This window comes from Tachypleus tridentatus, chromosome 6 (genome assembly GCF_004210375.1).
Source record: "Tachypleus tridentatus isolate NWPU-2018 chromosome 6, ASM421037v1, whole genome shotgun sequence".
NCBI classification, from domain to species: Eukaryota; Metazoa; Arthropoda; class Merostomata; order Xiphosura; family Limulidae; genus Tachypleus; species Tachypleus tridentatus.
Genome location: NC_134830.1, coordinates 97579570 through 97594014, shown reverse-complemented (window position 1 = coordinate 97594014; position 14445 = coordinate 97579570). Strand labels below are relative to the sequence as shown.

The 14445-nt window shown below is 33.4% G+C and overlaps 1 protein-coding gene across 1 annotated transcript in view; it reads left to right on the top strand.

Annotated features, from left to right (window-relative positions):
• LOC143253135 (branched-chain-amino-acid aminotransferase, cytosolic-like) overlaps positions 1-14445 on the top strand; it is a 36291-nt gene that overhangs the window by 17773 nt on the left and 4073 nt on the right. Inside the window, exons 2-10 of the mRNA XM_076506472.1 lie at positions 1015-1074; positions 3426-3632; positions 3995-4105; positions 11490-11609; positions 11876-12036; positions 12594-12736; positions 12990-13075; positions 13328-13396; positions 14253-14399. Of these exons, the coding sequence (XP_076362587.1) occupies positions 1015-1074; positions 3426-3632; positions 3995-4105; positions 11490-11609; positions 11876-12036; positions 12594-12736; positions 12990-13075; positions 13328-13396; positions 14253-14399 (1104 nt within the window). The remainder of the gene's footprint in view (positions 1-1014; positions 1075-3425; positions 3633-3994; positions 4106-11489; positions 11610-11875; positions 12037-12593; positions 12737-12989; positions 13076-13327; positions 13397-14252; positions 14400-14445) is intronic.

Genomic DNA, 14445 nt, shown 5'->3' with positions numbered 1-14445 from the left:
AAAAATGCGATATTAATTTCCTAATTTCTTGACTAACCAATAGTTAATGGCTATCTACTACTTTTATATAGTATTTTAAGAAAAAAAATAAATTTATTACAGTTCAAAATTTTCAAAATCAACTAACAAATCACTTTATCAAACAAACTGTGGAAAAATCAATATAAATCTTCAGGAATAAACCACTTTGCCAATTTCACTTTTTGATGGTGGTGATATATTTTGAATATCCGTTTTAGAATATTAACTTAAATTTACGATTACCATTCTAAGTAATGGAACTCAATTATAAACACACTTGCACCTTAAAACCCCCTTTTGTAAACAGTTAATTATGAAAGTTTAAATATTTAGACATTGGTAAGACGTCAATTCCTGCTATAAACTGTAACATAATGCTATTTTGGCAACAAGCATTTAACTATTTTTAGATCAGATTTTATTTTCAACTTGACATCGTGTGTAAATGTGGGTTAAATATAAATATCGCTGTTACTGAGATATATTGAAAAATAATAGATTAATGGAGGTTTTTTAATATTTAAACTTGTCAGCTATAAACTGACTTGGGCAGTGGAGGTAGAAGAACTCCTAACATTCTACCAATCATTTATTGGATAATTTCAATATTGTTTAGAAATTTCTTTTTCTTGTGGTTAAAAGCATAATGTGGTACTTGGATTAGTTTTTAAACCAACTACCAGTTTATTTCACAATGATATATTTTTTTACTCTTGCTGTGTTAATGTCTTGTACTTGCATTGTTAATATACATACATACATACATACATGTACTATGCATATTTCAAATAACTTTTGTAAATTGGTATAGGCTATCAGAAATTAAAATTGTAGATTGTTATACAAGTTATTTGAATATCATACTTCATATTCCTATTAGATAAGAGTAAAAAGTAGTGTTTAAAATAATTCTACACTGTATATAGTATCTCTGTTTTTGCATATAAGAAGTTGATAAGCAGTCAAAAATAATTTCTCCCTTCTTTTTTGCAGGATTTCAAAGTGTTAAAGCTCCACAGCAGATGTTTTTCTTCCCCATTAGACTCTTTCAAGGTTGGCAAATGTGCAGTGAAGTCACTTCATATTATTCAAATTTTTTATTTCTTGTGAATTCTTCCAAGAGCAAAGATAGGTTATATGATCAGTAACTCTGTACTCTGTAAGTGAGCTTGCAAGAAGTACTGTACACAAATATGCAAGCACAATAAATGAGTTCACAGTATGTGTATTTACTTGACCTATTAGATAGTTTATATTACTGGACTTTTCAAGTGCATTTCTCTTCTACCTACTTGATTTAAATGTTTTTAAATTAATTATTTTACATTATTTAACTAGGCTATTGACAGTAACCATTTGTGCTTATACACATGCAATGTAAACTTAAAACAAGGCAGTAAACACATGCCTGTTTTTACTACACTTTTCCTCACCCACTTATAACTTGTTCTCAAATTGATCTTAACCTTAAGTCACTTTACATACTTGTATACAATTGTTCTATTAGTATCTGCTAAATAAGTGTAGGCATTTTATGCACCTGCTGTTTAACATTTTAACAGCACTGCTATTGTGTACTATAATTTCAGAAATGAATACTAGCTCATTGCTGCTCAAAGAGCATACTGTAAAATGTGATGTTAAGGTAGTTCATTTTGAAAATTTTATGAGTGGAATTTGTGGTTTCAACATGATTGAGCATGAGCTACGATGGCAGGTTTAGGTGGACTGTTCCCAAACATGATAATTCGTTTTAACAAACAAATGACTCTCTTCAGGATCCCAAGGTTTGTCATCAGTCTTCTCAACAGAACACATTTAGAAATGTTGCAACTTTAGATTTATTTTTAACTTCAGATATAGAAACCACTGAGAGTAGGTGGAGAACATCTGGGTGTAAATAATAATTTCCCTTTAGATTTGTTTTGCTGCTTATGAAGATAAGGAATATTTTGGTTACAAATTTTAAAGTGTGTTTTGAAGGGATGTGACAAGAATTCTGTTTCGAATAAAGTAGCTGAGTTATTTGGAGACTATGATCATTGTAAAAATAATTAAATATTAACAATAAACTTCTTCCTTATGGGAAGAAATGAGTTGCTGCTAGTTAAAAACAGGTTGGCTAATGTGCAAGATTAAAAACATTTGAATTTAATTTATAAGTTGACTGGTGAGATAAGACTTGTATTATAGAATATAAAAAGTTGGTGAAAACAACAAATTAGGACATCAAGAAAGATTGAGGAGAGAATGGCCAAAAATTTCTAAACAAAAATTTTCTTTTAAATGCATTAAAGGTAAACAATATTAGAATGAGAGTAGGACCCTTGAGGTCCTAAAGGAAGGCTATTATATAATTGAGATGGCTGAGTTATTAAATATTACTCTTGTTTTCTGCTACAGATTCAAGCAGTATTCAACATCTTGTTGATAAATGGAGATGAAGATAACTTCATTAATTCTGAGCTGGTTAAGAAACATTGGAAGTCTTCAACAATAAGACTTCTGGTCCAAATTTTTCCCCAGTGGGTCTTGAAGGATGTCAGTACTAAGCAGCTCGCATATTCAATCTATTTTTGAATAGTGTGGCAGACACCAGAGGATGGGACATTAGCTAATGTAACTCCTTTTCAAGGGAAGTGACAGTTCTTGATGACGAGAAATCCACTAGAAATAAATGTATCTCTGAACGGCTGGTACGGGTATTAACAGTTTCCTTGATAAGGAGAGAACAGTGTCTTGACCTTCCTAGATCATCTTCACAGTAAGAAAGAGTTGACAATTGTTCCAGTAATTACTTGTCTTACATCAGTTGTGAAGAAATTTTGGAAAGTCTTGAAACTTCTAAGTTATTTAACAACTTAGAATCTTATGTGATAGTTGACATGACTTTACTAGAGGAGGGGTTAAAGGTGTAGATTTGTATCTGGATTTTCTGAAAATATTTGACAAGATGCCATATAAAAGGCTTGTAAACAAAGCATAACTGTAATCTGTGATGACAAGCAAACTCATGTGTAGAGAAAATTATACTCTTAAAAACGACTGGTATGGGTAGAGAAAGCACTAATAGAGGAGTGAACAACATTTTGACCTTCTTTGGTCATTGTCAGGTTCACAAAGTACGAGTCAAAGGCTGGCTTTAAGGTTTTTTGTCTAAGTCAGTTTAAAGGATGGAACAACAGGTAGATCAGTAGGTCCTATCTTGTCCCAAAATGTATTATTGTATATATCAAGAAGCTAAGAAATTAATGGCCTAATACATGTACTTTGTCTCTCTCTCTCTTTCTTTTAATTAGTAAATCATTTTGTTGAAATTTAAGCTGAATAAACTTTGGTTCGAAAAGGTTTTCTTCCTTCTATACATTACACTAAATGATTAGTTTAATGAATGAATTTTGTAGTTTGCAGACCTTGAAATTATTAGGGCCAAACCTTCAGAAACAAGTACAAAGCCTGATGGTAATAATCTAATCTTTGGAAGGCATTTTAGTGACCACATGCTAGAGGTAGAATGGACAACTGCAGAAGGTTGGGGAGTTCCTCGAATCTGTCCTATTCATAACCTGTCTCTACATCCTGGTGCAAAGGTCTTGCACTATGCTCAAGAGGTATGTTCATGTAATAGAAGTAATTTGAAAATTAACATTTAGAGCAAATATTTAATTGTAAAATATTGCATGTGTTTGTGTATGGAGAATGGATGAAAAGGGCAGACATTAGTTGTAGGGAAAAAGATAGAAATTAGTAGAACCATAGTTTCTGTGTGTTACAAATTAATCACAGCACTGAATAGAACTTTAAAAGATCACTTTAGTTTACAAAGCAGCTAATTATATGTAACTGTAGCATATTTCTTAATTTTTTCATGTTTCATATCACATTTGTAAAACTTTATCCATCTTGCTCTTATCTTGAACAGTAATGGTTATGGGAGTTGCTGCTAGCTTTCTTTTTTTTTAATTCTCTTCAGCTTTTTGAAGGTATGAAAGCTTTCAGGGGTGAGGACAACAAGATAAGATTATTCAGACCAGATCTTAACATGAAAAGAATGAGAACCTCAGCAGGGAGATGCTGTTTTCCAGTGAGTACCAATGCACTGAATTATTTATCCACTTGTACTATAGGGTCACATGCACATGAGAGAGAGAGAGAGAGAGAGAGAGAGGGTAAAAACCTTCTCAATTCCCTTAATTTTTGTAAGTTGCAACAAAAGTTCTTATCCTTTTCTTAATAGAATGTAAATTAAAACTTCAACCCATCCTCAAAAGAGTCTTTCCATCATTGGGATCATCCTTATTGTTTTCTGATCAAATAAGTTAACCTCTTTGAAATAAGGTGAACATTGGAGGTACTATTCCAAAATAAAACATAACTACAGAATTTATAAAGGCATTCTCTCAGGACAACTGTCAAGACCAGTTTTTGGAATGACTAGTTTGTCACTAGTGCTGAATGCTAGGCTTAGGGCCTTTTGAGGAATAATAAAGAAAAGTTGGTTTTTGAAATTGATTTAGTAAATTCTACTTTTGTCAATTTTTACTAAAGGATTCAAGCAATATTCCTCATCCTGAACTGTTGTTAGTTGGACATAACCCCGAATAAGGCAGCTGTATTACTTTTAAGCTGGTTAAAGAAATTAAGTGTAAAAACTTGCAAGGATATTGCATCAGATAATACTTGCCTGTGGATTTTGAAGATAGTTAAGGTATGGTTCTGTGAGCCACTATCCAATATTTCTTGTTTCTTCATAATGGGCTGGTGGTTCTATAAGATTGGAATTGCACTAATGATGCTTCTCATTGCAGAAGAGGTAATAAATTTGTCCATAAGGTCATTACTTTTGCATTAGTTGTGGAAAAGTTTGCTTTTAAGATAGTTTCCAAATTTTATTACAAAAATTTATCTCTAGTGGTGTACAGAATGATGTGTGTAGATGGGAAAGGTAGCCACAATTGGGAGAGACTAGAGCATAATTTTGGTACCTTTGCTCTTTTTATTTATATCAATGGCATAGGTGAATTGGGAATGACTTAAGTTTGTTGATATTAAGATTATACATGTTATAAGTAGTGAATGGATGCTTGTGCTTCATAAAAGAATTGAGTAATTTGCATGTAGGGGCAAATAAATGCAAAGTGGCTTTTAATCATAATAAATGCAAGATAATTTGTGCAAGATACCAAATTTATTTATAAATATAACTTGTATATAAACAACCTACATATTGTTTTAGAAGAAAATGTCTTGATGCCCTAGTTGATTAGTCTTGTAAGCCATCCAAGTAATGCCCTGTTGCTAGAGGTAGGGCAAATATATTAATTTATAGAAATTCTGAAGTATGAAGAGGTTTTATTTTTCAATGTATAGATTACTGGTTAAGTCTAACTTGATATAATATAAAGTATTGTGCTTCTTACCTTATTAAAGATATTGAACTGTTTGAAATGTTTCAAAGGAGGGTTATTAGGGGTGATACCTGAAGTGAAGTTGTAATGAGAAATTTCTTTTTGAAACTCTAAGAAAAGTTCAATTGTTAATTGAGAGAATTGATGCGTGAAGCCTGTCTTTTTGTGTCCATCATGGTGAATGTGGTAAAACTAGTGAACACAAGTTTTAGCTGAGTAGGATTTTTCTTCAGCTAAAGTTTTTACCAACAGGTGACTTGTCCTTTTGGAATGAGTTGCCTTCAAACATGAGGAAGGAGAGGATACAAGGGAAGGACCTATATTCATGATATAAAGGTTGCATTAAGTTTTAATGATTAGGTTAGTAGATATGATAGTCAAGATAGACCAACAGATCCCTTATCCATGAATTTTGTTATATTCAGGAATAATATGTGGTATGTAAAGAGGTAATAACCTATTTTAATCTGTAATCAATAATACAAAATTCTGTTTCTGGCTTAGCAACTAGCACCACTATTTGTTTCAATCGATCTATTTGCATTAGTAATCCCTCATTTTGAAGTCCAAATGCCATAATCATGAGGTTTACATTAAGTTTGCACTACTATGCCAGGATTATTTTTCAGTCACATTTTAGTGAGTTGTTTCCCATCCATATTAAGTGTCTGATTCAAATAATTATGAATATGTATTCTCTTGCATGTGCTATAATTAAAGATCAGTTGTCAAATATTCATTCAGTTTGAGTTAATCATTAATTCTATAGTACCTCAACATCTTTTACAGTTGGAAATTCCTAATATAAATGACAAAAAGGAAAGACCTATGCACTTACCCTGGAAATACTCCACTAGTAATATGAACCCATTTTGACTTGGCTTCTATAACCTTTTCTGTGATTCTGTGATTTGACTTGTTTAAGGTGATGAAGTGAGGTGAAGCATTATGAAAATGACTGCTGAGAAAGGGGAGTGAGACAAAGGTGGCAGAAGGGAAGTAGCCCAGGCTGGAGCCCGTAGTCCAAAAAGCCAAGACATCAACTCAAACGGCACGATTCGGGGCTAGGCAAGAAAATTGCCTTGGCTGGGATCTAAAGATCCAGTGCCAGAGATTTGGATGTTGAGGGGGAGTGCCCAAAGAAAACTCACTTTCACAGGACAGGCATCAAACTTTTTACTCCCACCCCAGTTAGTAGTTGTTGGATTGGCTGGTTGATATTTTGGTTGGATATGTGAGTGAAAGTGACTTTCTTTGCTGTCTGAGTTATTGGGGTGAAAGAGCTGATAGAATGTATACTTTGTGTGACAAATACTACTTGACTTGAACAAATTGTGATTATCAAATAGTTGTATTATTACTAACTGAAAAAGCATAGAACCTCTCACTTTGTTAGCCTCATAGTGTGAACTTTTAAGATCGTGGGGAGTGACAAGGAGTCTGTCAACATAGCTGGTTCTTGTTGAATTATTTTGTAAAATAGGGATTTAAAAACTAGTTAATCAGCTGCTTTTGTATTGTACAACTCCCTGGCTGGTGAAGCTAAGCTTAGATAACTTGGACATTGCCAAAGCTGGTCATGTGGTAGCAGGATTAAACTACTAGAATACTTAATGCAGTGTAAACAAATGCACATGGTAACACACTTTGGAAACATTACTCTGAATCTCAAGTGTCCTAAACAAAACTGAAGCAACCACATATAACTGTATAAATAAGAGGAAAAAGAAAGAAGTTGGAAAGAGCTTGGAAACAAATAACTTTATTACGAATTAGTAAATAAAGCTAATTGTGATAGAATAACCTGGAAGGTATTCCTGTATAAATAGTATGCCTGTAATTTTAATTATTGCTGAAATGTGTCCATTTAAATGCAGACCTTTGACAGTTTTATGAAGTTAACATGAAAAGCACAATGAAAGCAAGAGCTCATACTATAGCAGGAGAGAGAAAACAGGGTGTGAGTGTAAGAACCTCATCTTTCCAGGACTAAAAGCAATGAGGACTAGTAGGACTTCTACCCCTATCATCATCAAGGTCACAGGAGACTACTCTAATGATAAAGTATTGACCTTCCTATAAGGTTATTAAGAATTTAGTCATATTACAGCAGGTCCAATCAATGTATCATTATTAGGAAATTGCTGTTGGATGCACTGAAACATGTACAAAAAGCTGAAAGGAAAATTAACTGTAACAAGGGCACAGAAGTTGTTTCAGTGATTTCCTGCTGTTTGTATAATAGGTCTTTGGTTTTATGAATAAAGTAGTCTGGTTTCCTTATTCTACTCTTAAAGTGAAATACTCAGTCAGTCTTTTATACACATTTGTTAGTCCTATAAAAATCTTTTGCTAATGCAGTCCATATATTTATATGAAATGTGGATGTGTAAAGTTTGAGCCTAATGTGATGGTTAGGATATTGATTTTGTAATCAATGGTTTGCAAGTTTTGAATTCCCATCACAGAACATGCTCATCCTATGTGGTTGACTGGGTCAGTCACAAGTTTTAAAAATACTGGTTAATCCTAAACTAATTGGGGTTAAGGTTATTATGGGGAAAGAACATGGATGTGTAAGGTTTGAAATTAGGTTACATTACAAGAATTGTATTTTAAGTTGGACTATAAGAATGTACATCTTAACTACAGATACATTAATTCCTTAAAAGAGGTTGTAATGTTCCTTTATTTGTAGTTAATTATTTTTGTATATTTATATACATTTTTCTCTTTTTAATTGTACCATCTCTTGATTTTGTTTACTCATGATGCCTGTTTTCACCCCATTAGAGAATTATAACATTATCCACATAATAACAGAAATGACTGTCACAGTATCTATGATCCATTGTAAATCAGTATTAGTATGGAAGTATGTTTTAGGCATTTTGTTAACACTCCTACGAAAAGACGTTTCTAGTCCTGATTTCTCCAAGCCCGTTCCCGTGGCTGTGGTTTCGCTAGATAGTAGATAGGGACGGTGGGAATCTCGTTAATCTATTCATTAATGGATTTAAATGGCAATTTCATTTAAATACAAAATTATTAGCCTAATATTAATAACCTTTCAAGTTGCTCTGTTTCAAGTGTTTCTCCAATCGTGTGAGGCTTTTTTTTAGCAATTTCGAATGCAATCTCATATGAAGCTTCCACTACGGCTGCACTCTGCTGCTGAAACGACCCACTTCTATCGATTCTTTGGCTTTTAAGACACCGTTCATGCCGTTTGAAGAAATCCAAACCCTTCTTTGCGTGTTCTGGATGTTTCAAAACACACTGTGGTTTCTCGATGCTGTGGTTGGCGAGCAAAGTGGTGAAGCCAATGTTGAGGTAGCATTCTGAGTATCTGCGCCGTTTAGCCATGGACACAACTCACCTCTACTGCTTACTTATCTCCTTGTTAAAATAAAATAAAAATGTTGAATAATGAACGTTTTGGCAACTGTAGATCTTACACTGACTACTTGTAGGGGGTGCAGGTAAAGTAATGATGGGGTCAGTATTGGGAGGGAAGGGAGCGTGACCAGTCGCGCGATTCGTCATCCACCAATCAGCAACGGACATGTGACTCACGTGTCGACAGCGAGTACATATACACTTAATCACAGCTAAACAGACACACAAGCATACGTACATGCGCGTGCACTCACATACTCGCTACTCACTAGTACACACACACACACACACACACACACACACACACACACATACAGTTGCAGACACATACACATTCACACAGGCAAGCATACATACAACCATAATATCACCTAATGACATTGAACTAACGTAGCATACGTTTTGCTTTGCACCGAAACAAAAAAAAAAGTAAGAGCATGAAAATGTAATTGATGAAATAAAATTAATGTTATCCCAAGCTACTTCTAACAAGGCTACGCGACCCCTGCCAAGACTTTGCGACCCCCCTGCCAAGGCTTCGCGACCCACCGGTTGGGAACCCCTGTCTTACACTAAGAACTTAAACCGTAATATGAGAGTTCTTTAAAATCAGAAGAAAAAGGCATTTATTAAAATATTCAAAACTTAGTATGTCTTTGAAAATGCTGGGCCTTAACAAGTTATATAAATGATGCAGGGTGATTACTGAATATTAACACTCCTAGCATTCTTGGAGAAGCCAGTGCAAAGAAGATGCAGCAAGTATTCCTGTCAAATAATACTATACAGAGGCTCATTTCTAAAATGTCTATGGATGTGAAGGAACAGGCTTTGACTGAAATCAAGGGTTCCCCTTTGTTCTCCTTTCAGTTTGACGAGTTAACAGATGTAAGTTCATGTTCTCAGTTGCTTGTCTTCGTGAGATACATTAATTCAGGTGACATCAAAGACGAATTCTTATTCTGCAATGCACTTGAAACCACAACAAAAGCTGATGATGTCATTGAAAAAGTTTCAACTTTTTTTCAAGACGAAGATCTTCAATGGGAAAACGTGTGTGGGGTTTGTACGGATGGGGCACCGGCTATGCTGGGATCTAAATCAGGATTCCAGTTGAGAGTGAAGAAGCTAGCACCTCAAGCAAAGGGCATCCACTGCATGATTCACCAATATGCTCTCGCCAGTAAGAGTCTCCCTGCCTCTCTGCAGGAAGTGCTTGAATCTGTAATCAAAATTGTAAATTATGTGAAGACTCAAGCACTCAACACTCGCCTATTCAAAGAACTATGCAAAGACATGAATGCTGACCACGAAGTCCTTCTTTTCTACACAGCAGTATGTTGGTTGTCGAAAGGAAACGTTATTAATCGTGTCTTTGAAATGAAAGATGAAATAAAGCTATTCCTGGAGACTCAAGAAAGGAAAGATCTTGTAGCTCACTTCGAAGATGAAGCATGAAATAAAAGGGTTGCGTACCTAGCCGACATTTTTGACCAGCTGAACAAGCTCAATTTGAAGCTTCAAGGAAGGGAAACACATGTTCTCCTTTTTCAAGATAGTCTTCGGGCCTTTGTTTCCAAACTGCAGAACTGGCGTCGGAAAACCAATCTTGGAAACATCGCTATGTTTGAAAAACTTTGTGGAGTGACGGATGAGTCTCAGATCCAAATGGATTAGTTCCTCAAGGATGAGATTACCAAACATCTTCAGTCTCTAGAAAAGGAAGTCGAGCGTTACTTCCCTGTGCTATCACAGGAACAGGAGGCCCTGGTAAGGAACCCATTTTGTACTGAACTTGATGTATCCAGCATCCCAGATGATATCCAAGATGAATTTCTGGATCTAAGGAATGACTCTTCAGCTCGTGATCTCTTCAAGGTGAAATCTGTGACTCAGTTCTGGTGTGCTATGTATCAGTCATACTCCAAAGTCAGCATGATAGCTTTATGTGTCCTTGTTCCATTTGCTTCTACTTACTTGTGTGAGGCAGGATTTTCCACTCTTGTCAATATAAAAACAAAGAATAGGAACAGATTGGATGTTGGAGATGACATGAGACTGGCTCTAACAAATGCTCGGCCACGAATTTCAGAGCTTGCTGCTGAAATGCAACATCAGGCATCTCACTAGCTGGGTTGGATAGCTGTTCAAACCTATGTTAATATTATTTTAAGAAATATATGTTCTTTTTGTGAATTCAGGTTGGACCAATGTGATTTAATTTGCTAATAAATAAATACAGAATTTTAAAATATTTTTTCAGATGTTTCTTTCCCTCTCCTTCACAGAAAATAAAAGAAAAATTAAGCTGCTGGTAGTAAGCCCTAAGTAGGGGGGTCACATGGGTTTCAAACTTTTAGGTAAGGGGTCTCAAGGAACCCCTGGTGTAAGATAACATTCATTAAACGTTTTTTTAGTTTAAAGATGTGACTGTTTTTCTAAAGAATTACTCATAGATGCATCAAGAATAAATGGTTATTTCCAATACTTGAAACATTGCATTTATTAGTATTGGATAACATGATGATCCAATGATGTATTTTTACAAACTTGCTACCCTACCATTAAGTTAAATTGTTGGAATGTAATTAAAAATCCAAATTTTGTACTGTATTCAGTGTATGTATATACTTGTAAATTACATATATTATTTTTCTCTAGGATTTTGATGGTAAAGAACTTATTAAATGTATAAAAAAATTGATTAGCTTGGACCAGGAATGGGTACCTTATAGTTCTTCTTCTTCACTCTATATACGTCCTACATTTATTGGTATAGAGGTAAGATGTTTTTCTTTAATGTTTGTTTTACATTACATTATATTATATACACAAGACTTAAGTGTTTTTAATTATTTAATTGGTTTTCAATAAGGAATTCAAACATCACTCTTCTGGTAAAATTTATATTTGAAAAATTATGAAAATTAAAGATATCTGATGAACTTGAGTAAAATGGTGCTTTTTTCAAATCTGAGACATTTCAAATTTCCTTTACTGATTATAATGTACATTTTAACCTTGCACACTTGTTTTGCTTATTTTAGCCTTCTCTTGGTGTAGCTGCAGCAAACAGAGCTCTTCTGTTTGTTATAACAGGCCCAGTTGGTCCATATTTCAGCACAGGAGTGAAACCTGTTTCCTTGCTGGCAGACCCTAAATATGTACGAGCATGGCCTGGAGGGGTTGGAGACAAGAAGATGGGATCGTAAGCAGTATATTAACTTTCAATTGTGATAAATGTTTTTTTCTATATTACCATTTCTTTTTTTTCATAGCATTTGTTCTTCATGTAGTACTGCAAATCAGTATCGTCTGAAGTCTTGTATCTCTAAAAATCAACTATTATAAATTTGTTTTTTAATTGAGATTGAATATTGTATTGTGTTTGAAAAACTAAAACTTTACTAAATTCATACTATTATCAGTTTATACCTAAAAGGTTTGTAATTTACTCTATTCTAACAACAGTAGCTTAAAAGGGAGACAAAACATATGTTTGTCTTATTTTAGTAACCACAGTTTATACCTCAAACATATTTTCTACTTTTAACAGTATCCTAAACTTTGTTTCATATCTATATTTAAGAAGTTTTATATGTAACATTTTGTATATAGGTAAATGTGGCTGAATTCAATATGTATATTTAAATCTTATTTTAATCCTATTCTACTTTAATAATTAAGGCTTAATGTAATTTTTGTATTTTGTAGTTTATGAAAATCTAATTTACTGTAATAAATTCCTTTCATTATTTTTGTTAGAAATTATAGCCCAACAATTTACATCCAAAGACATGCTGAAAAAATGAATTTACAGCAAGTGTTGTGGATATTTGGAGAAGATCATCAGTTAACAGAAGTGGGAACGATGAACATATTTGTACTGTTAATAAATGAGAAAGGAGGTTAGTCTGAACCTTGTACAGGATTGTCAATATATCCAGTTATCTGTATTTATATCGTGATTTGATGTATTTATCAGTTAAATATGAGTATTAAACACAGTAACAATAAACTATTAGTTCAGTATAAAACCATGATTTAGAAAAGTATTACAATTAAGTCTTGGTTAAGAATAAGCTCATTAAAAAAACAACAAAAAACTTGTAGCTATAAAGCCATAGACATACAATTATATTTTTTTGTTAACCCTCATAGAGAAAGAGTTAATAACACCCCCTCTGAATGGATTAATTCTTCCTGGTGTGACAAGACAGAGTTTGTTAGATTTAGCCAAAACATGGGTGAGACCATTTTCTTTTAAAAATATTTACCTAATTTAGAAATGATCATTTAGCAACATCTGAAGAAATCAGACCTATTAAGTAGGAAAATCTTTCAGTTATTTACTTACAAAAATTACTCAACAAACAGAATAATCTAAAGATGCTAGAATTTTTTGTTTTTTAAAATGTATGTTTTGAACAAAAGTTAGTTTTATTCCTTTTTTCCAAAATGCCTGTTTCACATACTAAAAACTTGTTTCTCCTTTACAGAATGAGTTCAAGGTATCTGAAAGACTGATAACTATGAAAGAAGTACTACATGCTCTAAAGGAAAACCGGGTAAAAACAAATGCACACTATTTTTTAATTTTACTACATTTCTTTGTTTTTCTTATAGCAAAGCCACATCAGGCTATCTGCAGTTCCAATATCAAATTGGTGTCTGTTAGATTCCTTCCAAGCAGAAATTTTGGGACCACTATAAAGTTTTAATTCCTAACTCTTAATAATTAAATATTCTCATTTTGGTTTTTAGCTAGATAAAGTAAATCTTGGTACAAATAATCTGTAGTATACAATAAAAGAGTGCATTTATCTGTGTGATACATCAAATGAAAACAAATTCTGGTATGATCTTTAAGTGTCTTCAGAAGTATTGTAATATACTAATATAACATGAACTGTGTTTTTTCAAATTGTACTTGCTATTACTGTTGTCTGAAATTTTTATATATGTTATTTTACATGGTCATTTTATTTATATATGTTATGTGGAAAGTTTTATATTTGGCTCTTTGCGAGATATACATGAATAGTGTGACTCATCCTGTAACTGTCTTCCAGTAGTTTAATGTTCTGAATATAGTTTGAATTCATTCAGGAGCTTTTTGATGTGTTGGTAATATATACAGTTCTGGTGAGTGGATATGTCTCTAATTTATCTACCAAAAGTGTCTTTGGTAAGCAAGATGTCCGATGGTTGTAAAGGGATTAGGATTCAATTATTTTTGCAACTTACTATTCATTAAACCTTTTTAAATTATTTTAATATACTGTACTATGCAATGTGTAACATTTAATATAAGTAAAACTTTGTTGCTTGAACATATTACTCCTGTCTTACAAAACACTCACACAATGAGAAAGTTCAGTTTATAAGGGAATCTGATGTATGTGAATTAATGTCTTTGTATAGCTACTAGAGATTTTTGGAAGTGGTACAGCATGTGTAGTGTGCCCAGTGAGCCGTATCCATTACATGGGACATGATTATAACATCCCTACCATGGAACATGTTCAACCATTGAACCTGAGGTTTCTCAAAACACTAAGTGATATTCAGGTATTTATAGCAGTTGAACTTAGTCAAGGTTTGGCATCTAGGTTTG